At 38.5% G+C, this 23742-nt stretch overlaps 1 protein-coding gene across 1 annotated transcript in view; it reads right to left on the reverse strand.

The window, feature by feature from the left end:
* Positions 1-2135: 2135 nt before the first annotated feature.
* The window catches only part of lrmda (leucine rich melanocyte differentiation associated), a 263399-nt gene continuing 241792 nt past the window's right edge, over positions 2136-23742 (reverse strand). Inside the window, exon 7 of the mRNA XM_030156833.1 lies at positions 2136-3563. Coding sequence (XP_030012693.1) covers positions 3484-3563 — 80 coding nt within the window. The 3' untranslated portion in view covers positions 2136-3483. The remainder of the gene's footprint in view (positions 3564-23742) is intronic.

The following is a 23742-nucleotide window of genomic DNA, read 5'->3' on the forward strand; positions in this document are numbered from 1 at the left end:
ACGTTGTAACGTTTGTCACCTTTCAATGATGTAAAGGTCAGATAAATGCGACCTGGCCGTTCAGACTGAAGTCACTTTGCAAAATACCAGATACATATCACATTTAGGACCACACATGAAAGTGGCCTGGGTTGGATTTGAAAAAATTGGATTTCTGCTGTTCAAACTGTCGTTAACAGATCGGATACAGGTCACATATGGGCAAAAAATTGGATTTGACCCACATTTGCCTGCAGTCTGAACGTAGCCTAAATCTGATTTTTCCACTCATTTTCCACTGGTGTAAAAATAATACAGTTTTAGGATGAGGTGAATACTTTCTTTTCACTGCACAATGAATTCAAATGTATTACTGATATATAAATGCAACAATAATCACTGACATATTACAGATTGTGATGAAAAAAGTCCTCTTGGTTTAATATTTTGAAGTCATTTCATTTCAGTTTAATTAACTTTCAAAGAGTTTCATCATATCACAAACTGCCATTAAGAGGGTTAAGGGTTTTAGATTTTAAGGTTTAGATGCTGCACAAATATATCATAGTTCTTACCATTTTTCAACAGATAAAGCCATTTGTCATGTTTGCCCTATGGTCAAATACATGCTATTTTCCTGATATATAAAGAATTTGTGTGTGTATGTGTGTAGAGATGTTTTCAACCAATATTTCGTAATAGGTATTTATGCCATATGAAACAAAAGCAGAAGAGCTAAGAATTACCCATCAGGCAAAAGGCTTGTAAGTAAGTAAGTGTTTGCTTTTATCCTTTTTAATATTGTCAGTGTCATTTAATATTTCAGCAATTCCAAAAAGGGAAAAAAGTAACAGGAGATATATTTAAAATCCACCTGGAAAAATATGAAGCTACTGAGTTTCTTTCTTTTTTTTTTTCTTGGACACACAGACACACAATTGCTACTAAAGGAGCCTGCGGGGCTATTGTAGCAGAATGTCAGCGATCTGCTCTGATGAAGTGGCATGCCATTTGTTCAGCCTGTAAGTTCCCATGAAGCAGGAGCAGTAACAGAACCACAGGTCACAGAGGGCATCGCCTACAGGTACTGTACATCCGTGGCTCATACCTTAATTAATCTACTGTCCATGATGCCAGTGTTCCCATTCATCCACTTGCATGCACAAAGGCTCACGTCAAGCATATGTCAACCCACTGTAGCACTGCCCGCCCATCCCATAATGCAGTTTGTGTTGGTGTGGCAGCTTCGGATGCGTTGCTGACGAGGATAGGAAGTGACACACACCAAACTTGGTGTGTCCCCCAGCCAGCTCCGGTGGCTCGGGGCCTGTCAATTCCAGCTCCGTCAGTGGCACTGGCTCAATGGCAGTGCCTGTGACACATGTCACAAAGTTTTAAATGTCTGCTCTTTTCAGCAGGATGGCTGGGTGCGCGCTGCAGCCAGGGGAGGGATGACATTTTGTGTCGTGCGGGGGGGAACTTGTTGTGGCTCCCCTCTTCCTGCCTCCTCCGGCTGTCAGTCCCAGTTTCCTCTGAGCATATCAAAATACAGACAAATAAACCTTGTCATTTTGAAACGCCGGCACTAGTGACCAAGCTCCTGAATGGCATGTCAGCTGGAATATGGCCACACAGTCTTGTTGTAAGTGGTGGACAAGCAGACACGCAAACTCACATGTGCACGCAACACACACCATTTTGTAAAGTAGCATGGTTTTGCTTATAGAAGTAAGAAGTAAACACATATTGACAGAGTGACCAAACATTGCATGAGGCTATCTCCGACCTTTCCCTCATTTTTCTGTGGATGACTGACACACTGGACTGAAACTCAGAAAGAACCACATGGTTTCTTTCAAATGCCTTCAACAGTGAGTCTCTTCTATCTCATCGCTGTGGTTTATATGGTTATTGTATTCTAAAGAAGTCAACCCTGCACCTCATGACAAGACATGGGGTTTTTTCACAGTCAAGGACATTCCTCTCCGCTGTGTATGCAGCTTTAATCAGGAGTATTACAGGCTAATAAAACATTGACTGCCCCTGTAAGCATTAATCTGATGGACATTTGATCATTAGGAAAGAAGGAATAGCAGAAACAGATGGAATTAATGTGAAAACACCAGAGATGTTCAAACCTGTCAAACATATTGTAGTACAGTACTAGTAAAGGATTTTTAATCAGTTAAAAACCAGCAAATACAAACTGTACATGAGATCAGCTACAGTATCATACATTTGAGTCGTTTTACACAAACACGTCAGGTGGATGTGAAATCACAGTGAAAACCTGTAAAAACACTGTAGAACTTTCATGATGATAAAAGTATGATCAAATGTTCAGAACATCAAAAAGTGCAATGGAACACTATATGATTACACTGACCCAGAATTATTAGATGCATGTATAAAAACAGTACATTGTACATTAGGTTTTACCTAAAGACAAAGATGAATGACAAAGGAAACCAAGCACATCAAAATGATCACTATAACATAAAATAAAACCTGGAATGGGTCCTTGCATTACAAGATCTTTGATATAGCTGAAATTGGAATGTTTTTAACTTTCAAAGTTGCATGTTACATCAGATGTATTATTACTGCATGCAGTGATGGAGACAGTCTCATACTGTACAAGTCTAACTTAAGAAGTCAGATTGTCTTGTAAAAAAAAAAAAAAAAAAAAATATTCGAATAAAATTAGGAAAAAGTATCATCCCTAGCCTAAGTAAATAAGATAAATCAAGCCTGGATGTTGAACTTAGAATGTATGATGTTGAAAAGGCTGGTTGAGACCTGTTCTGTCCAGATGTGTGTGTGTGTGTGTGTGTGTGTGTGTGTGTGTGTGTGTTAATATGTTAAACTGCAGTTGTATGCGCAGGTGTGTGTTGAGAAAGAGCAACAGAAGGAAGAGAGAGGGAGACAGAGAGAGACAGCATGAGAAGGATGAGTCCATGTCAGGCCCCAGGTGTGTGACCGTCACCCCTTTCACCCTTGATTAGTGGCAATAGTGGATAGGTGATCCATCATGGCTGTCAAAGGAAAAAAACATGCAATTGGCTGGATCTGTTTGTCACTGACTAAGTGTAAGGGAGAGACACAGACAGACAGAGAGGGAGGAAGAGAAGAGAGGGACTGTCCTTGCATGTATCTTTGGTTTGTTTGTGTGCATGTGTGTGTGTTTGTGTGTGTTTGTGTGTGTGCGCTTGTTGTAGGCTTGCTGATGCTTAGAGGCAATAATGTCAGTCGGAGTGTCATCCCTGACTCTGACTTTAGGCTTGAAGCTGGGAGGCAACACAGACGCAGCTCAGCAGAAGAGACTGGATTAAGATCTAAAAAAAAAAAAAGATATTCTCCTTACATAGCCAAAATGAAAGATAAAGTCGAACCTTTTCCACTGGGAGTTCAGGTGACTCAAAAATCAACTGCAGTCTTAATATAAATAAGCCATTGATTTGATCCCATGTCCTTCTGGCCACATCCATGTCTTTGGTCTGACCATCAGAGCTGGTCGTTTCGGATGAATCTGTTGCCTTCTGAGTGCTTGCCATAGTAGACGTATCGACACTTGGCGAATACACCTAAACGGAATGAGAAGAAGTGGGTAAGACATGTGTAGCTGTAATTTTCAACTGGAAAAAAAACTAAAAAACAGCAAGTCTTCTAGTTGTAAAAAGGTGCTCACTTGAACTCACCTTTGCAAACTTGACCCTGTTTATATTTGGCTACATAAATACAACTCATATGTAAATTACTTTCTTTTCTTTTGTTTTGTTTTCTTTTCTTTATCCCCAAAACCCTGTAAAACCATATTATTCAACAACTTTGCATATTTTGAGATTTGTAATAAATGCAATAAAACTCTATTTGGTGTATTTTAATATGTACTGATAGAAAAACCTTCAAAAACACTGAATAAAGAACAAAGATTATGGCACTTCCTTTACATACAGTTTAAAACATCGTTGTAAAACAATGCAGAGACACAGTAACAATGTTTGCACTGGACTAAAGTCACATTTACTGCTCTGTTAATATTATTAGCCATAGAACCATGTTTTATATACAATATTTTATAGAATGGCAGTATGTGAAGTATAAAATAGTTTTACAAGACTATAGAATATATTTAAAGGTGTTTATTCTACCTGTAGGGAGACAGACAAGGGGTTTTAGTGAGAAGTGTAATTGTACTGATGCAAACATCAGTGTTTAGAGTATAAAGTTCATACAGTGGCTTTTAGTGGCAGGACTGTGAAGGCTCTGGATCAGCTCCTTACAGGGATTGAGAGATGCTGCTGGGAAGAATGAGTGTCTTGTTCCACAGAAAGACCAGCGTGGCCTCAGGGCAGAGTCCTGACAGTAACAAGCTCCCCGACACTCCATCAACCCACACTAAAACACACACCGTTTGCTGAGCCATCACAGCAATTAGGCGGCAGGAAGACAAGGGCGTGGCTCATCTGTGTTAGAAATGGGATACTATCTACTACCGACTGGCACAGCACGGATAGGACAGACGGAAACAGCTGTCAGAGTCTTCCTTAATAAGGCAGTTATGAGAATATCAACAGTTTGACAGAACTTTAAGGAAAAGTGATGGAGAAAAGAAACATCAGAACCAATGTAACATTATTATAAAATGTAAATTAATCATTACATTTTTTTAATTTGATAATTAACCCTTTGAACCCTGAGCCTAAAATGGTCTGCTTGGACTTTTTTTCTTATTTTGACCATAAAAAGGTTAGAAAATACGCTGTGAATGACTCCTTTTGCCCATTTTTCCAGAGCAGTTTTTTCCAGATCTTTCCAAATCTAGCAATCATTTACAATTTACTGCATGTTTTAATTCTGCTAAAATGGCTTCTTCTCCAGCTTCTAGAACAGGTGCGAGTGAAATTACCATAATGACCCAATAAAACCTATAAAGGCAACGTCTCTGGTTTCAGAAACCAGTGGAATTTTTTCATTTGCATAAACAGTGACAGAGTTACAGCCATCCAAACTGCATATGTACAGGGTGTGTCAGCCATGACACGTCAGGTTTAAAAGAGTTTAGTTACAATTAATGTAGAAAACCCCAAACTAGATCATTTAGATTCCTGGGTTTGTTTTATAGATGCTAAACACCAAGTGACCATTATGACCTGCCCCTAGTTGGATGGTGGCACTATAGTGACATCTGACAGTGTCTCTCGTTTTATATGTACAGTATATGGTAAACTGATTCTATCAAAAGTGGTACGTAGCATTCAATATCCTCCTGAGACCTAGCAATGCATTTTTGTCCTCTGTAGGGGACAAAAGTTTCACAGCATTACTTAAAAAATGCTGTCCATTGCAAAGGACATTCCATTAAAAAAAAGGAAAAAAAAGAAAAAAAAAAAGAAAATATGCATCTGAAAAAACTGTTGCATTAGGCAGTTTCCAATCAAGACAGTTATTTAATGTAAAAAAACTAAAACTTCCACTTTCCTGGGTCTCAGGAGGATATGTGAAAAGCCTAACAATCGACATTAGGCCAGTCATATCCAGATGACACCACTACACTGGACAAATTTCACAGTACACCTCCTCAGCTGTGTGCATCACTGCATCCCACAGTTGTTTATTGTTTATTGGCTACTAGCATTTAAGCCGCATTATTGCCACCTACTACACTGGAGTATGAACTAGAGCTCCCAATTTACATATGTTAAAGGATACATAGTAAGTATTTAGGAAACTTCAGAAAAAAATGGCTGTGCGATGCAGGAGAGATGAGTGCAAATGTACATATAATTGCTATGCAAATGATGTTGTTGCTTCTTGACACGGCTATTGATATGATGATCTGAAATCTATGAAATGACTTATAGTAAAGTAAAGTAACTGTTTCCATGGTGATCTTATAAGTGTGGCGCTCATGTTAATGTTTATGTATGAAATGATGCACTGTACATAGCTGCACTATTATGCTAAATGACATGTTGTATACAGTATACATTTCCAATGCAGCCTTTTCACTGTATACAATAGACTCATACAAATCCATTCTGGTACAGAGATAGATTTTGTGGAAGACTGTAGCTGCAAAAAACTTGTCATGATGCTGCCCACTGCAACTTCATGTCAGACTGAATCAAAACATCAGTAGGTTTTTGTTTGCCTGGATAAACAGACATGCATTTTTTTTCCCTCATGTGAGACAATATTAAGAGTTTTGTCAAAATCAATAATCAAAGTGAGGGTAAAATCAATCATTTGCATGATTTCACAGCGTCTTAGATGGTCAAATACAAGTCAGCGTGAGTCTAAATGCTCAACTCATCAGCACAGAGGAAAGAAAAGAGCCAGAGGAGGATAGAGGATAAAACAAAGATGGCTGACAGTAGCTTCTCGTTGTCATGAGAGGTGTCCCCGTCCACGGAGACGGCTGCCCACAGCTCTGTGACTGGTCTGCGCTGCCTGTGATGTCACAGTGCTCCCCGTGCCACTTGATGAATGCGGCTGGCTGCAGCTAGGTGTCACCTCTCACCAAATGAGGCAAGGACAAGTGGCATTAGTGCTGTCAATGATCCTCTGACAGGAGAACAGATACAGCTTTCGCCAGGCTTTTTAAATAGACATCAAGTGCATTATAGCCGGTGAGAAGAGAAAGGAGAGGGTGGGTGTGGGGTGGGGGGTGGGGGGGCAGGCCAGAGACAGGGCAGGAGGAAAGAAGAGGAGAGACTTATGGGAGAGGCTGTGTCGCAGAGGGATGAGGGGTGCTCCGAGCGCTAAGTCCAATCACATAATCCAAAGAGACATTGTCAAGGGCGGGGAGAGAATGGCAACTAAGTGACAGAAAGCAGAGACGGGGACAGAGATACTGGTGCCATATTAGTGCCAAGCATATTCTGATGCCACCCTCAATTCTAACCAAACCTGACACATCGCTCTCTTTCCCCCACTCTCTCTGACTCTTCAAAGTAGGCTCCACCGAGTCACACACATATACAGTAGGCAGACGTACACACACACACACACACACACACACGCATACACACATACACACACACACACCAGTCCCTCGCAGCAGTGGTGGGTGTTCTGTCAGGCGGAGGAGCAGTACAGCAGCAGCAGCAGCCCACAGGCCCGAGGACAAGCTCAGTCAATCTAAATCTGGACTTTGTAGTGGAGCAGTGCTCATTTCCCCTCATAGCCCAGCTACTTGAGGTGATCCAAACACTGAAGTGTGAGAAGCTGTCACCTCCAATAAAATCCGGGACCAGCTCCATGCCTGCCTGCTCCCCCGGTGTGTGAGAGGTACATATACGTGTGCATGTGTGTTAGTGTGTGCGCCTATCTGACAGTTTGGAGGATGAGGTGGGTGTGTGTAGAGGGAGGTAGGGGGGGTGGTTGTGGGTGAATTCCAGCTGCTGTGATTTGCCTGGGGACATAGGTGCCACGGCTGGAGACTGGGCTTGACACCACAGGACTCGGGGTGTCTCGCAGTACTCTGATCACATGGGCACTGGGGCCTTTCACATATTCACAGCTTACCCGCTGAGAAACTCATTCTCTCCAGGAGTGGGGCCCTTAAAGTGATCATCCAGTGAGGTACCAGAACCAAAACTCCTATAAGACATTACCTAGAGGGGATATATTTGTAGGTTGCAACCAAAGCCTCTCAAAGATAACCTTCACAGATGAAGGAACTAAAGTTAAAGGCCCCTTAAGCCTTTACACTTGGCTGAGTCCGTCACTCGCCCATGGGGACTGAGAAGGATTGGAGGAAACTCACCAATCACAATGCTGTGGACGGTGTGTGACCTGTGACTTTCCAGCGGCGTTTAGGAAAAAAAAAAAACCATCTATGATCAAAGCTGAAAGGTAGAATGCATTAAGGAAAAGAAAAGAGCAAGGATTGGGATTGAGGTCTATATTCAGGGTTTCTGCAAGGTTGAAAAGCGTAAAATTGAAGAGTTTTCTAAACTATTATGAATGTAATTTAAGACATATTTCACCACGAGTAAGTGTTTTAACAGCTTTACATTTCTTATTTTCAAAACACACTTCAAGCAAGCACTGTTCTCACTTCAGATCTTGTTGAATTTGCACCAATTCAACACTTATTCCAGCAGTCGTTGATCAAAAGAAACACTTCATTAAACAGCTAAGACGACTTTATAAAAGTGCTGTTAATTTCATCAAACAGTCAAATCTGAAGACTTGTATTTATTTAATTATATTGTTTAATAAATATATAAAATTACTGCATTCCAGACGTTTTAATACTTTATGGACCTGCTGAGACCTTGTACATTCCAGTGGGTGAAAGAGTGTGTCTTAATTCTGTGTGGTTAAAGTTGTAGTTACACTTTAGGGTTATACTACACAGTCTATTTTGTGCATCCAGTCCACTGTGTTCCCCTCACAGCAAGACTGTGTTGTTATTATGAAAGAAACCCAGAGAAAGATGGGGTGGTAGGAGACAGAGAAGGGAATAACTAAGCCGAACTCAGTCTTACATAATACATATAAGGCCTTTGTGAGGTCCTGCTCATGCCTAGGGGGTTTCGCCTGATGAACTGATACTTAATAATAACTGGTACAAGTGCCAAAGCTAGTAGTCTAGGATATCCTCTGTGTATCCTAAGCCATGGATGAGCACACTTGAATCAACACCCACACATTGGACCATACACACAATATCACAAACGCATACACATGCATGACTTTCATCTCATGCACACAAAACACAGAGCACAGTGAGAACAGTGGGAGCGGCCATTAAAGTGACACATTAACAAAGTGATGTGGAGGCTAATGTTTCCATCATGCCCCGGTGGAGGAACAATCAGGCCTTTGTTCTACATATGTCACACAGCACCTTGTTGTTTTTAAGGGGAATAGCTGACCCCCTTGTCTTTATTAAAAGTGCGTACAGTCAGTATCTTGTGTCTTCCTCTGGGTGAATACTGCAGTCGATGTTCATCGTCAAACAATCTGGTCTTTTTAAAGCTGATTACCCAAAGCATGTGCACTCTCTACAGGGGCTTGATGGGCCATTCTGCCACAGTGTAAGTACCTTAGCTATACAAAGCCTCCTATGTATAGTAGCTTTGAATAAAATCAAATACACTCCAGTTTTTTTCTTCTTCCTGTGAACAAAATGAAACCAGTTACATTGTCCATAGTTTCTATAGACAACTTACTGGAAAATTAATAAATGGTGAGTTCTGTTAAAGAGGCTATAAGTGATATTTTAGTTTTTCTGGGTTAAAATCTAAATCTAAAATTCTAGTACATAGTGGAACAATAACAAGCTTATCAGTGCTGTAGTTCATTTTTATTGCCACTTAATGCTGAGGAGGTCTTACTTATACAAACAAAGTATGTTAGCATATGTGCTCATTTGTATATTTTTGAAAGCTTAGTAATTCTGCCTTATAAACACTGATAAACAAATAAAATACAATATATTTATTTTTTATCAGGAAGAAATATACAAATTGCAATGAAAAGATGCATTCTCCCAAATCATTTCTAGTTTATGATCATTACATTACAAACAGTGAGTAGTTTTGTTGTAAGTGTAGGGATTCACAACCACATTAAGCCTGTTTAAAGTGTACATTTAATCAGCATACACCCACACAAATGTGCATGAATTCACACACACATACATATACACACTCATAAAAGAGAGAAGGAGAGAATGTCAGGGAGAGGAGGGAGATGGAGTGGGTTTAATGATTGTTCCCTGCATACAATCAGCTTGACTCTTTTCAAGGGCCATCAATATGTCACAGAAAGACACATCCGACGGATGTAGCTTTTAACATCAAGGTTATCTATTCTCGGCATGAATCCACTCCCTGCACTCCTAGTTTCTTGTCCCGTCTCCTTTTCACATCTATCCTCCCCTCTCAACCGCTCCCACTCGGTTTTCCTCCATCACTACACATTTGCTGTTTCTTGATTCCTGTCTTTTGGTCTTTGTAAAACTAATTTCCATCTTTTGACCTCCAGTTTTCTACCCCATCCTGTGGTTTGGCTGCTTGACCAATAATTCCATCTGTGCTGCCAACCGTTAGACAAAAAACGCAGTGAGAAAAAAAGTCAATTAACAAAGCAATTATAGTTTCTGTATTCTGTCCGAGGGCTGAAATAACACTGCTGGGCAGGTGGGGGATGGGCCAGATGGAGCTGAGGGTAAGCCTCCATAAGAGTTGGTGCAAGAGTGACTTATGAGCTTGGGGCGGAGGGTGCTGTGAGCCAGGGCTATTATTGTGGACGCGATCCATCTCCGGCTGTCCTTTTATCAGTTCAACCCAACGTCATGAGATGGAGTCGCCACCTCCTTTCTAAAGGGAGGCCTGTAGATAGATAATCCCCCAGCGTCCCGTAAATGCAGAGCCAGTGGACTGATTCAGGCTACGGAGAGGTGGGCTGGCACGCCACAGCACACTGTCATACAGAGAAATTATTTTACATGTGCACTGGTATGCTGGGTATGTGAGCCTGTGTGCTTATTTCTGGATTTTTTTTGTAGGCTGATATCTGTAATTCTGATGCCTGGATTACTAAACAAAAAGAGGATAAAATGTAGTTGATTTTCTATATTAAAGCAAATTGTATTTAAATTTGAGATTTTATTGTAAACCACCTTGTGAAATCTTTCTGAAAAAAATGCTAGATAAATAAACATTATTATTTATTATATGTATGAACATATATGGTACATATTACAAAATTCTAATCACATTGTGGTGATTATGGGGAATGTTGTGATTTGATTCTGCTTTCTTAATTATCAGGGAAAGAACAAAAAGTGGAGTTTTTTCAACGCAAACATACACATTTATAAATATAAAATCAGAAATACAAAATATCACCATAAAATTGTGATTTATTTTTCCATTATAAATCTGGAACTCTAAATTGTTGCCTTTTGGAGTCACATAAATGCACTGGTTGATATTGCAATTACAATTTGATTAATTTTACAGCTCTAATACACATAATCAGAGTTTTCTTTAAAGATTCAGGTTAAAAGTTGTGATTTCATTTATTTCTTTCCTAAAGTAGTGGTCATCTCTATCAACACTGATGCCAGAACAAGGAAAGTTACCGTGACTGTCTATGTGCAGTTGTATTTTATTGAGTTAAGAGTTTTCTATTCACCTGATGACATTATATATGGAAATAGGCTTCAGTTTTTATTTGTATTTATTTATTTATTTCGAACATACAAGGAAACAAAATAAAACAAAAACAAAATAACATTTAAATGAACACAATCTGTCTTTAAGTTCAAACAAGCCTAAATCTGCATGGTCAAAAAAAGAATAGGAAGAAGTATAAAGTTATTAAATCCTACCCCTCCAATACTTTTACACCAAATACTTTTACATCTTTATCAGTAACTTAATTCATGAATCAAACAATACGTTTTTCTTAATTTAGCATTCAACCGTCAACTATTACATAATACAGTTTATCCAACAGATACCACTCACAGGACAATGTAACACTTTTTTTCATGCAGGATGTATTTAAAGCATATTTTTTGACAGAAAAAATTACCTCAAGGGAACCAGAAATACATTGAAAGCAGTCTCTACTACATTGTTTTGCACTGAGCATCATCCACACATCTCCTGAAACCTATTTTGCAAGTTTAATGTACTTTTCCATTTCTGGGGTCAACTTTAAATGGTCCAGGTTGTACGTGTTATACTCCTGCTTATGAGAACGCTAATAACACAAACTCAAATATGTGCTTTTGCATAGATGTATCCAAAAATATCACCTTAGTTGATATTTAACAAAAGCTGGACCCTCAACTTTATTCACCTCATGTCCTTATTAAGTTGTGGTGAGCAAAAACAATGCGCAACTGTCATTTGTTACTGTCAAAACACACATAAATATATTAAATAAATACGAGGAAACTATTTTCCATTAGCGTGCATGAACAAGAAGACAACAGCGTGAAGATAAAAACAGATGTTATGACAGTATAATTTATGTGGCACATAAGAGGAAAGGTTAAATACACACTGTTGCACATTCTTCTTTTCATTCCTATTTATACACATCAGTTATCGCCTTCGAATATGTGCAATAATTACATTTACATTTTATCTATCAAGAACAAATCACATTGTCACACTTATTTCTTGAGAAGTGGTAAAAATATTTTATTCCAACTTTATGGGCAACAGTGTATTCTAACTCTGAATCCACATTTACTATGTTTGGTCTATTAGTTCATTATTTTAACATCTTCTTTGTCACCTATTCTATGTCTTAGCAAAAAAAAAAAACAAAAAAAACAAAAAACAAAAACAAACTGTGTGTAACTTTGAGAGTTAAAATGACATTCATCCTCTCCCAATAAAAAAAAAAAAAAAAAAAAAAAAAAAAAAATTTAGTCCATTAAACATAAATAGCTGTCATTATGATGCATGCCCTGGGTTCAGGCCTTCGCTGCTCCCCTCCTGGCTGTTTACTGCGGCCAAACAACTGCAGCGCCTGCATGTTCTCAACTTCAGCGTATTGATTAAACTTTTAAATAGCTGCCATATAACCCTGGGACATCAGGAAGATTAATTTGCGTCAATGTTCATCTGTAATTCATTAGCCATTTATACTCTCCACATCCACACAGGCTATCAGGGAAATGCGCCCCATTTTTCACCCAGGCAGAGACTGTGGGGAGAAGGCAGAGAGAAGGAGGGATGGAAAGAGGGCAGGGAAACAGGAAGGAGACGATTATACTGCCTGAAACTGAGAAAATACTCCAACCAGCCAAGTGTGCTGTGGTAGGTATGAAGGACAGTAACATATCAAGTCATTTAATGCGTACAGAAATGATTAACTATTAAAAACAAAGCTACTGTTTCTTACACGAGCTATCAGTGACTGCAATTATTATAATTTGCGTTCACTTATAATGAGTTTAACAAGCCCGCATAACAATATTCCTGTCCATCAAAACTGCAGGAAGACAGTATCAGTGTTGTCTTCTCCGCTGACACTTGACGAAGCTCTGACGTCAGACTTTCCAAACACCTCTCAGCAGTCGGCCTGACATCTTGTATACTTCCTGTCAGTCAAGGTAGTGGTTAGCCTGTCAGCACATTCAAACATAACGCTTCTCCACCATGGTTTAGGGAGTAGACTTCTACTACTTCCTCATTCGAACACATTCTTAAACTTGGATTGATTGCACTCCATATATGATTGGCTCTATTGCCACCGAGGAAAACTTTCACTGGGGGGTTTGTTTTGACTCTGTTGGGACTCGTGTGAGTGAGTGTAGAGTTTTTAAATTATTGGGTGAAAAGAGTGAGGACTGGGGAGCACAAGAGGAGCGTGGTAGATTTAGGAGGTGTGTGCATGATTTAGGTGAAAACACACACACACAAACAAAGAGGGAGAGTGTGTGTATGAGAGATGGAAGGTTGAAAGATTTGCTATTGCCACAGGCTGATGGGCTGTCAGGGGAAGGTTGCTGGGTCATGCCTCAACTAGCCCTGATCAATACAAAGTTGATTTCGCCACATGTTTCTTCTAGAAGTGTAACAATACCACATTCTATATGTTTTATGTGTTTGGGGAAATAAGACTTACAGGCTATGCTCTGTGCTATAAACTCTACAATATTTAGTTAATATTTGCATAGTATAAAATACGGTGCGTTCTTTATTCTGTACACTGTAAGACTGGATAAGTTGAGTTTACTTAAAAAATGTGAGGAAACCGGTTGCCTTAAAAAAATTAAGTAATGAATAATGAAAACTTGAGTGTATTAAACTTAAATGCTTGATTTGAATGGAATTGCTATTTTTTATATACTGACAGTCAATAGAAACTTTGAGGTAGAAATGTATGCATATTTCCACTTGTAGGGGGGTTGTAATTATTCATTGTGGATTTATTGATGACTTAGTGCTCGGGTAGTTGAGATAATGATGAATTGTCATGTTGTCACGGTTCATTGCACATGGGTTGGTCTCTTTGCAAAAGTGGACCAAATACACATTGAGCAATACTCAGTGGGTATCTGCACAATTTGAGGATTGGTTTTGAAGGCCTATATAAAGGCCCAAAAAAGGCCACCATTGTTAGTCCAGTGAACGGCATCATGCCACGTCTATCACGTGAACAACGTCTCCGGGCACTGGGTATGGTGGAGGCCGGTTTGAGCTACAGTGATATTGCCAGGTGTATGGGCTGTTCCCAACCCACAATCACAAACCTGGTTGAACGCCACAACACGACAGGCTCTGTTGACCATAGACCACGTCCAGGGCGAGAGAGACTGACAACTCCTAACCAGGACCGCTTCATACCCGGTATTGACTGTTGTGACTTTGTGTTTGGCAGGTGTCATTTTCTTTTGTTAAGTTTTTTGTTTTGAAATTATTCTTGAAACTTTAGATTTTTGTTTCTGTATGCCAATATCCTAAACAAATGATTCATATGAAAAAATTCTAGTTTAGGGTTTCAAAATAAAAATTGTCAAAAAATATGGTCTCAAAGTTTTCATTGACTGAGTGTAGAATACAATAAATGCCAAGTTAATTTAACTTATAATGTGTTGCAATGTCAGTTGCTTTGTACAATCATTAGACTTAATATCATCAGTTCATTGGACTCAATTCCAAGTTGATTTAAATTAAAATATTTTGCAATATAAACTGCTTTGTATAACTATTCAACTTAATATATTGTAGCATGGACTGAAGTTAGACAGAAAGTTAGCTCAATGTAATTTGCCAGTACAGGAAGTGCTTTTAGTTTGGCAAGGCATAAAAATTTACATTTAGTAGGACCAATCATAGATGAACAGGAAAGCCATTGTTCAGCCTACAGCTCTCAGTCATGGTGCAGCTCTACAAGAATAAACACAAAAAAGCCATTAAACATTGCCATATACACATTAAGTCCAAATTAACACCAAAACCACAACCCCGCTGAACCCCTGCACATAAAAATAACCCATTTTCAACAGCATGCCCAATACCCACAATGCAATGCGGTGATAAAAAGATATGGTCATGACTAAAACTTAGTGATTTAAATCCATTCAACTTAAACTTTTTTGTAGTTTCGACTATGTCTACAAATTAGTAGAATATACCTAACATTTTACTGTAATGTAATAAAACTTAAATTATTTAAGTACATTGTAATTAAAGCATTTTAGTAAATACAAAGTCTGGGCTTACAGTGTATATCGATTATGTTTTGAGCTTATCAGTACATTAAATTGTGAATGAAAAATGCCACTCCATCACTGTCGGTTCACTAAATGGCTATAATCAAACACTTTAAATTGAGGATGGCATTATTCATTGATGGGTGAATTACAGCTATAACCAGATAAATGCATATCAGTCTTTGTACTTCCAACTTATGAGGATGAGAAGGAAATTGAATTCTGGGGCACATAAATTTTGACTGAAGAAAGAGATTACCGTTGCGGGGGGTCTAATGAAAAAAAAAAATGGTGAAATTAATTTTGATGACATTTATTCCACATGGAGGCAGGAGAGAACAGTGGTTACAGTAGCTCTGGAGTGGAGAGATAAGAGGTGGGTGGTTTAAGGCGGGGAGGGGGGGGACTTAGCCAGTTTAGTTTCTCATACGATCATGTGGTCAACACATTAAGATTACATTAGAAGACAGCAAACACACTGCATAAGAAGAAAAAAATGTATATGTAAGCACAATAATGACAAGTTGGTTATTTACTGCTGGAGTTATCGAGAAGGTTCGCCTGTCCTTAAGGGCACGCGAAACCGCTAATGATGCCGGTAATCATAAAGGCTCATTTTCTCTGTCAACACGTGGATCACAAATCACCACCCATGCATACCACACGCCTGACACTGATCGATTGTGTTCTTCATTACACCCAGGATTTCTAATTAAAAGAAAAGCACAGATAAGTGGTGCGCACCTCTGACCGAAATAGACAGAAAAAGTGAAAACAGCAATTAGAGATTTGGCTGTGTTCGGTAATGGTGCTGTTAATAAGAGCGGATAGTGAGTCACTCAATGAAGGTTTAATCACTGGGACAGGATTCAATAACAAAAGAGCATAATATTAATCACCAGAGAGTGATAACTTCACTGTTCATCTCTTTGACATTGGAGGAAGGGATGAATTAATGATGCTCTCCATCCGAACACATTAAATAATAATTATCAGGCAAAACAGCATGAAAGGGACTGCATAATGAACCCCATTGTCAGGTCAATTACAACCACATAAAACTGTTCAAAGGGAAGTAGCTTGTTACCAGATAGCCACACTAGAAAGGACAGCAGTGGTTTTATCAGTGGAAGGTGCTAGCTAACCTATTCCTTCAGATACCAGGGTTACAATTAAAATGTGATGAGTGTTAGAAACGCAATTTACATGTACAAGGCATCGAAACTCTGTCTAGAAGCACTGTAAATAGCTAGAAGCATCCACCGAGGCTTTCAGTGGATAACACATCGGAAATTGGTTAGCAAAAGGTAAATGACATGACAATGACAGTGTTTTACCGTCTCCAAAGCAATGTCAGTTGCTAAGTGCCATGTTAACTAAACTCAACTACATAGACAATGATGGACTTCATGCATCAGTGGACAAAATGGCACCTCACTACCTGTCAGTGGCAATTTCCATCAAATCCAAGATGGCCAGCAAATTTAGCTACAAGAGGAACTGCTTCTGGAGTTTAACACAACCGTGCAAGACACAAGATATGATTTCAGCTATATCGTATTTTTAATTATTTTTTCTCTTTTTTTTTTTTTTTTTCCTGTGTATTGTTTATTTCCGGGGAGGTATTCACATAAGCCTTTTTTGGCTTTTATCCTCTCCTGCACAATGATGTTACTGGTTTGAATGTTGTTGTTTTTAATTTTTCTCTTGCTGTTTTATGATGTGCAAATAAATAAAACATAAAACATATATAAGCGTTTACGCACTGCTATCCATTTGTAGTATTTTCTTTCCTAAGCAAAGCCTTAAAATAGACAAATCCTACCACAGAGATGGGTTAGTGTTATGTTTATGCCCACAAATAATATTTAATGACCTACAATGCTTCCTACTCCTGAATGTATGGGTCACATCTAATCTAGGGTTACACTCAGACTTATTTCTCTCTTTTTAACATTATTTTTCTCCACAACAGTGTGAACAGCACAAATCATGTAGAATCTGAACTTTTCAATTGTGAGTTCACTTCCATATGTAGTTCTAAATCAAATACAAGCCTCATTTTTGTGTAATATCATAACATATTCATTCATTCATTCATTTATTTGTTTTGAGCAGAAGAAAAAATTATATATTTTTGTTGTGTACAAGGAATTAATATCCAAGCGAATACATTAATAAATAAAGATGATCAAGACAAAATAGCAACTGCCATGTACACTAGTAAAAACAAAATAAATTCAATATGTACTGCTTAAAAAGGAGTGGGGAGAAGAACATTTATTAAATTCCACCCCCATCTCACATTTATACAACATAACACATTACTTTTGCTTCCTTAATGATATAGTAACATCTGTTTAGAGTCCTAATAATGTAAATAACAGACAGAAAACAGATTAGGAAAACTAAAGTGTATTACACTTAGTAACTATTTAAATGACATATACATACATACATATTGGGATTTGGGTTGACAATTCTACAATTCTACACTGGTGGGAGTCACACAGCAAATACAGGCATGGAACTCTGGTTCTTGCTATTATATGCTTGCCAGTTTGGTGGGTCTTCACCTGCATGTGAACTTATAAACTGTAAACCCTGCCTATACAGGGTGTATAAAAAAATGTATACATTTTGAAAAATTACCCCCAGTTCCGCATTTGATAATTTTTGGAATTTTCTTTTATGGACGTCAGTAGGTAGGGGATTGGTGGATTTTTGTCCAAATTTACAGACCCAGGTTTTCATGCATGAGTGAGCTGGGGCAAATTGCGCAATCCAAGTTAAAACTGGTTTGTGCGAAGTAGCGGTGGGATTTAAATCCAATCAAAAGTCATGGGAGGGGACAATGGGCATTCACCTTGTTTTCCACAAAATTGCCAGGTTACACCATTAACACTTTGGCCGCCATGTCAGTTTAATTTCTTTACCCATGGCAGCTGTTCCTGCCTTTCAATGTTAATTCAACTTGTTTAGGCCTGAAAATGTCACTGAGGACAGGCCAAGTTAGGGTTAGGGTTAAGGTTAGGGTTAGACATAGTTGGATTGCGCAGTTTGCCTCTGCTCACTCATGCATGAAAACCTGGGTCTGTAAATTTGGACAAATATCCACCATTCCCCTACCTACTGATGTCCATAACAGAAAATTCCAAAAATTATCAATTGTGGAACTGGGGGTAATTTTTCAAAATGTATATTTTTTTTTAGATACACCCTATAGTGCAGGAATGTCAAACTCATTTTATTTCAGGGGCCACATTCAACTAAATTAGATCTGCAGAGGGCCGAACCAGTAAAATAATAACATAATAATACAGAAATAATGTCAACTCTGAACTTTTCTCTATGTTTAAGAGCGAAAAAAGTTAATTTACACTATGAAAAGGTTTAAATCTACAAACTATCCTTTCAAACAATGTGAATTACATTAGCAAACTGAAAAAATAAGTGTAATTTTAACAATGTTCTGCCTCAATTTATCATTTACACATTTACATTATAATATAAAAAATACACAAAACATTTAGTAACAGGCAGAATCTTGTCAAAATTTTACTCAGTTCTCTTAAGACATTTCAGGTTGTTCATATTTGTTCAGGTTATTCACATTTTTTGTGAAATTATACTTTGTTTTAGTGTAAATGCATGAAAATATTTACATTTACAAAGAGAAAAATTTGGAGTTGTCATTATTTATGTTATTAGAATAGTATTTTACTGGTCCTGCCCACTTGAGATTGAACTGGTCTGAATGTGGAACCTGAACTAAAAGGATTGTTAACATCTTAGTATAATTTTTGCATTTCACAAATTCATCCCAAGGGCCAAACTGGACCCTTTGGCAGGCCGGATTTGGCCCCCGGGCCGCATGTTTGACACCTGTGCTATAGTGGTCTACATGTTTACAACCGAAAAGTTCATGACTACCACATTCATAAAACAATGTGAACATTCAAACAAAAACGGACGCCAACAATAAATCAGAATTGAGTACTAAGCCTTGCAATATGAATGCAATCTAAGGCACAGCTTCAATATATTAGGGAATAATTATTATTGGGAATGATTCATTATTGGTTTTGGTCTTCTATCAGGCTTTGCTGACAAAGATAAATGCAGGATATTGATAGTTTTGTCCTCAAAGTGCTTCACCTAAGTGCTTGGCTCTCACCCAGTATTTGTCCTTTTTGGAGCAGGACATCAGTGTGAAAGTAACTACTCACAAGCTCTTAAACACACAGACTGGCAACCTCCAGTGTGACACATGTCAATACTAATCTGATGTCTGGTTCCACAGTTGTCCCCCGCAGACCCCGGTTGGCTGCACCTGCCTAACCAGAGCGCCCAGGGTTGTCGGCTGTACTCCTTCACACCTCCTTCCCCTGCAAACATCACACACTTATTACTCCCCATCTTGGCCCTGCTAACTGACTGGCCTGTCTGGACCACACTGGGACCCCATTATTAGAGTCATTTCAGTGCCCATCCTGACGCCTGTTAGGCAGTTCTCTACCTGGGGCTCCTGCTCCCTGCCTGCCCGACTGAGTGCCTGGCCAGCCAAACAGTGATTGGACATGACATGGTGACAGAAAACAGGGGAGAAGGGCAATAGAAATAAAAGAACAGAGATGGTAGAGCGAGGTGGACAGAAACTGAGAGAGAGGAAGGTGGTTATGTTAGCCGGGGCCCTCGTGGCATAGGGTGTGCCCATCAACACGGATGAGCGTTAGCCAAGAGCTGCATGTCACAATGATGGAGAGGCTGGATCACTCACATCAGAGCTTCATCTAACTGGAAGATATCAATCTCCAGGCCTAATCCAAAAGGACACGGTAAAATATCCTTTAACATTGCTTTCCCACCCTGTCTTTGTGTGTCCCCTGTGTCTGTCTCTCTCTCAGAGCTAAAAATGTGTGTAACCTTCATTGCAGGACCTCAATCGACCACAGTCATTTTCACATCCCATTTCCTCGGTCTCTAGCACTGACAGTCAAATTATGATGGATCACAATGGTACCTTGACATATGGTATTTAACACAATTTGTCACTATATGTGGTATGACAAAAATCTAAGAAAAAAGAACATATGCTGGAGATTACTATGTGCACACTTTGGATCGGGAATTCTACCTTTATATACCGACACACCAAGTCATTTTTGGGATTGAAAACTATTGCATTATGTTTTAAAGCACATTTAGGCATTAAATGATAAAAGGAAGAAGGAAGATATTACTTAGACTAAATGCTAGAATATTATCTGTGTAATGATGTACTACTATTTATTTAAACCAAATAAAATAACAAAAAACAGAAGCAGATAGCAGCAAGAACCGAAAAAAACACATCTGTAAACAAGTGGTTCCAGGCACAACAAACCCCGCCCCTCGCACGTATTGTAGCTTATTTTGGCAATGATCCAACTGATGTCATCATATCTATGCATGTGCTGATGTCAGCATAACAATTGCCTCTATATACAGTATGTGCCAAGCTTGAAGTAAATTGAAACAAAGTTGATGTTTTATAGACCTTTGAAAGTTTGCCCATTATAAGTAAATGGGAAGAAAAAAAGATACAAAAAATCCATAATAATATTTTACTTTGACCTACTTTTCCAAAAATGTAACCACATCTATTTTGGGTCACTGGCAGTCTATAAACCCAATTTGTTATGAATTCAACCAATAGTTTTGCTGCTAGAGTGTTAACAAAAAAACAAACAGAACCAAAAACAATACCCCTTGGGCGGGGTAATAAGACCATACCAGAGTGTAGACTCTTGACATGTTATTTTTTTCATCAACGTTTACCTGCTCGTGTGTGGAACTGTTGGTAGCAGGCTAAGAGAAAATGTATACTGCATGTGTTGCAACGAAGACTTTTTTAGTGCCTGTTCCTGTTTTGTTGACTTGCGTATTGTCACATCATTACATCTCAAATTATGAGAAATCTCTAGTCCTGTTCAGTGAAATGGCAGATTTCATTTGATATAACATGATTGTACAGGGTGGGGAAGCAAAATTTACAATGAACATTTAGTTGTTTTTTCTCAGCAGGCACTACGTCAATTGTTTTGAAACCAAACATATACTGATGTCATAATCATACCTAACACTATTATCCATACCTTTTCAGAAACTTTTGCCCATATGAGTAATCAGGAAAGCAAACGTCAAAGAATGTGTGATTTGCTGAACGCACTCGTCACACCAAAAGAGATTTCAAAAATAGTTGGAGTGTCCATAAAGACTGTTTATAATGTAAAGAAGAGAATGACTATGAGCAAAACTATTACGAGAAAGTCTGGAAGCGGAGGAAGCAACAAAAAACGTACCAAAGCTTTTATTAAAGCTCTCAAATCCAAAATCCTAAAGGATCCAACCAAACCCATGAGAAAAATGGCAACTGAACTTGAGGCAGACAACAAGACCGTTAGAAATGCAGTAAAATATGATTTGAAGTTAAAATCTTACACAAGAACACCAAAACACTTGTTGACAACAGCAACAAATCCAACTTTAGCAATTTTTGGGAATCATGTTTATGACCGTCTTCTAGCCCAGATCCAAACCCTCTGGATTATGCTATTTGGGGCGTTTTAGAACATGCTACCAATAGAACATCACACAGCAATGTCGACTTTCTTAAAGATACTATTAAAGAAGAATGGGAGAAGTTGTCACCCGAATATTTGAGGAACACTTGCGCAAGTTTCAGGAAGCGTGTGAAGGCAGTTATTGAGAAAGAAGGAGGACACATAGAATAAAAACATTTTCTATTATGTAAATTTTCTTGTGGCAAATAAATTCTCATGACTTTCAATAAACTAATTGGTCATACACTGACTTTCAATCCCTGCCTCAAAATATTGTAAATTTTGCTTCCCCACCCTGTAAAAAGTGCATTTCTGCTTGAGCCATAATTTTCATTGACAACAGATGAAAATAACTCCCATGATCCCATGCTATTTCAGGACATCATCAAAATACCAGAGATACAGAGAACAGAGAACCAAAGTCCCGGCCCTTTTTGTGTCTCCCATGAAACAGAACTATAAAAGAAGTATTAATGGCAGTCAATGGTGAGAGACAAATAATTTTTTGATCCTGTTTGAATTGTGTGTCCATTTACATATGTGATTTTTGTCAATTTAGGATAATTTTACAAGCCAACAAAGTTGAAGTTCGTGGTAAAGACAATCATTTTTGTGTTCAGCAGGTCAATGGACTGCATCTCTCCTCACGTGTGATGCACATTGCCAACTCCAAAATGGATGTTGCCATGGTACATATTACTAAAATCTCAAAGAACTAAGTGAAAAAGTACTGAAAGAGGAGAACATCACTACAGTGTGGTCATGTTGAAGTTGCAGCGACATTTCCAACAGCCTTGAACAGAAGGTGTACAGAAACACTTATGATGATGTCACCTCTACAACTTTCAGCTGTATAGTTTTTATATTTATATTACACTTTACACTCTATCTCAAAATATTAAGTGCAATACAGGCCAGTGGCCAATCAGTCTTCCTCCCCTCACATTTTGCACATGCACAAGTGTTTTTATACATAGATCTTTTTTCTTTATTTTTATTATTAGACAAGTCTTTTTCATGCGCATATTGCTTATATATAGATTTTATTGGGCTAAATCTGGGACCTCGAGTACCTAATTTCATGCCATGTCAAGTCTAAATGTGATCTGGTATGACGATAAAAATTATTGAATCCTTAAATAATATTTACATATAAGTCTGACCGTTATGTTTTACCATAATCTGCAACTTTCTTGACTTGTAAACTTATCCTTTATACTGACAAATGTCATATGTGCAATGAAGGTGTCATTCAAAGAGAATAAAAAAACTACTTGTCTCTCACCATTGACTAAATACTGTACATTTTTTTCAATAAGGTCCCATGAGACACAGGAGGCGGGACTTCAACTCTATTATTTATGCTGAGAGACCTTCAGCTGTAGATCTTCAAACTTTTCACTTAAGTCATCTCTGTTTATTCTTCCATGACAGTGCTTTGGTAGCTAAACACAGAACGAGTCATGGCCAGAGCTAAAATGATTATCTGAAAATAAACAGTATTTATTTACACAAATTGCAGTTTTTATTTGAAAACCTTACACCACAGCCAATTAGTTAATGTGTATAATAAATGTACTTTAGGGGATATTACATGCTAGAAATCACGGTCACGTCATATTACGTAGTGTTATTTCCTGCCAGAAGTTAAACTGATGAGGGCGCAGTAGCCAATCAGGTGTGAAACAGATATGATGATAGGTTTGTGTTGAGCAGAATATCTGGCACCCCTGTGGCCTCCCTGCAGACGGATGGCTCCACTGTAACTCTACTTCTCTTAATTAATATGACATATCCCCTGTTCATATGCAGAGAGCGAGGGAGGGGACAAAGAGATGAAGGTATGAGGGAATGATTAACTGTGGATCTGTCCCTCCTTGTGAGAAACGATCTCTCCTTTTCTGCTCGCCCCGGTCCTCCCTCCCTCCCTCTCTTCATTTCCGTCTCTCACACTCT

This window comes from Sphaeramia orbicularis, chromosome 15 (genome assembly GCF_902148855.1).
Source record: "Sphaeramia orbicularis chromosome 15, fSphaOr1.1, whole genome shotgun sequence".
Taxonomy (NCBI): domain Eukaryota; kingdom Metazoa; phylum Chordata; class Actinopteri; order Kurtiformes; family Apogonidae; genus Sphaeramia; species Sphaeramia orbicularis.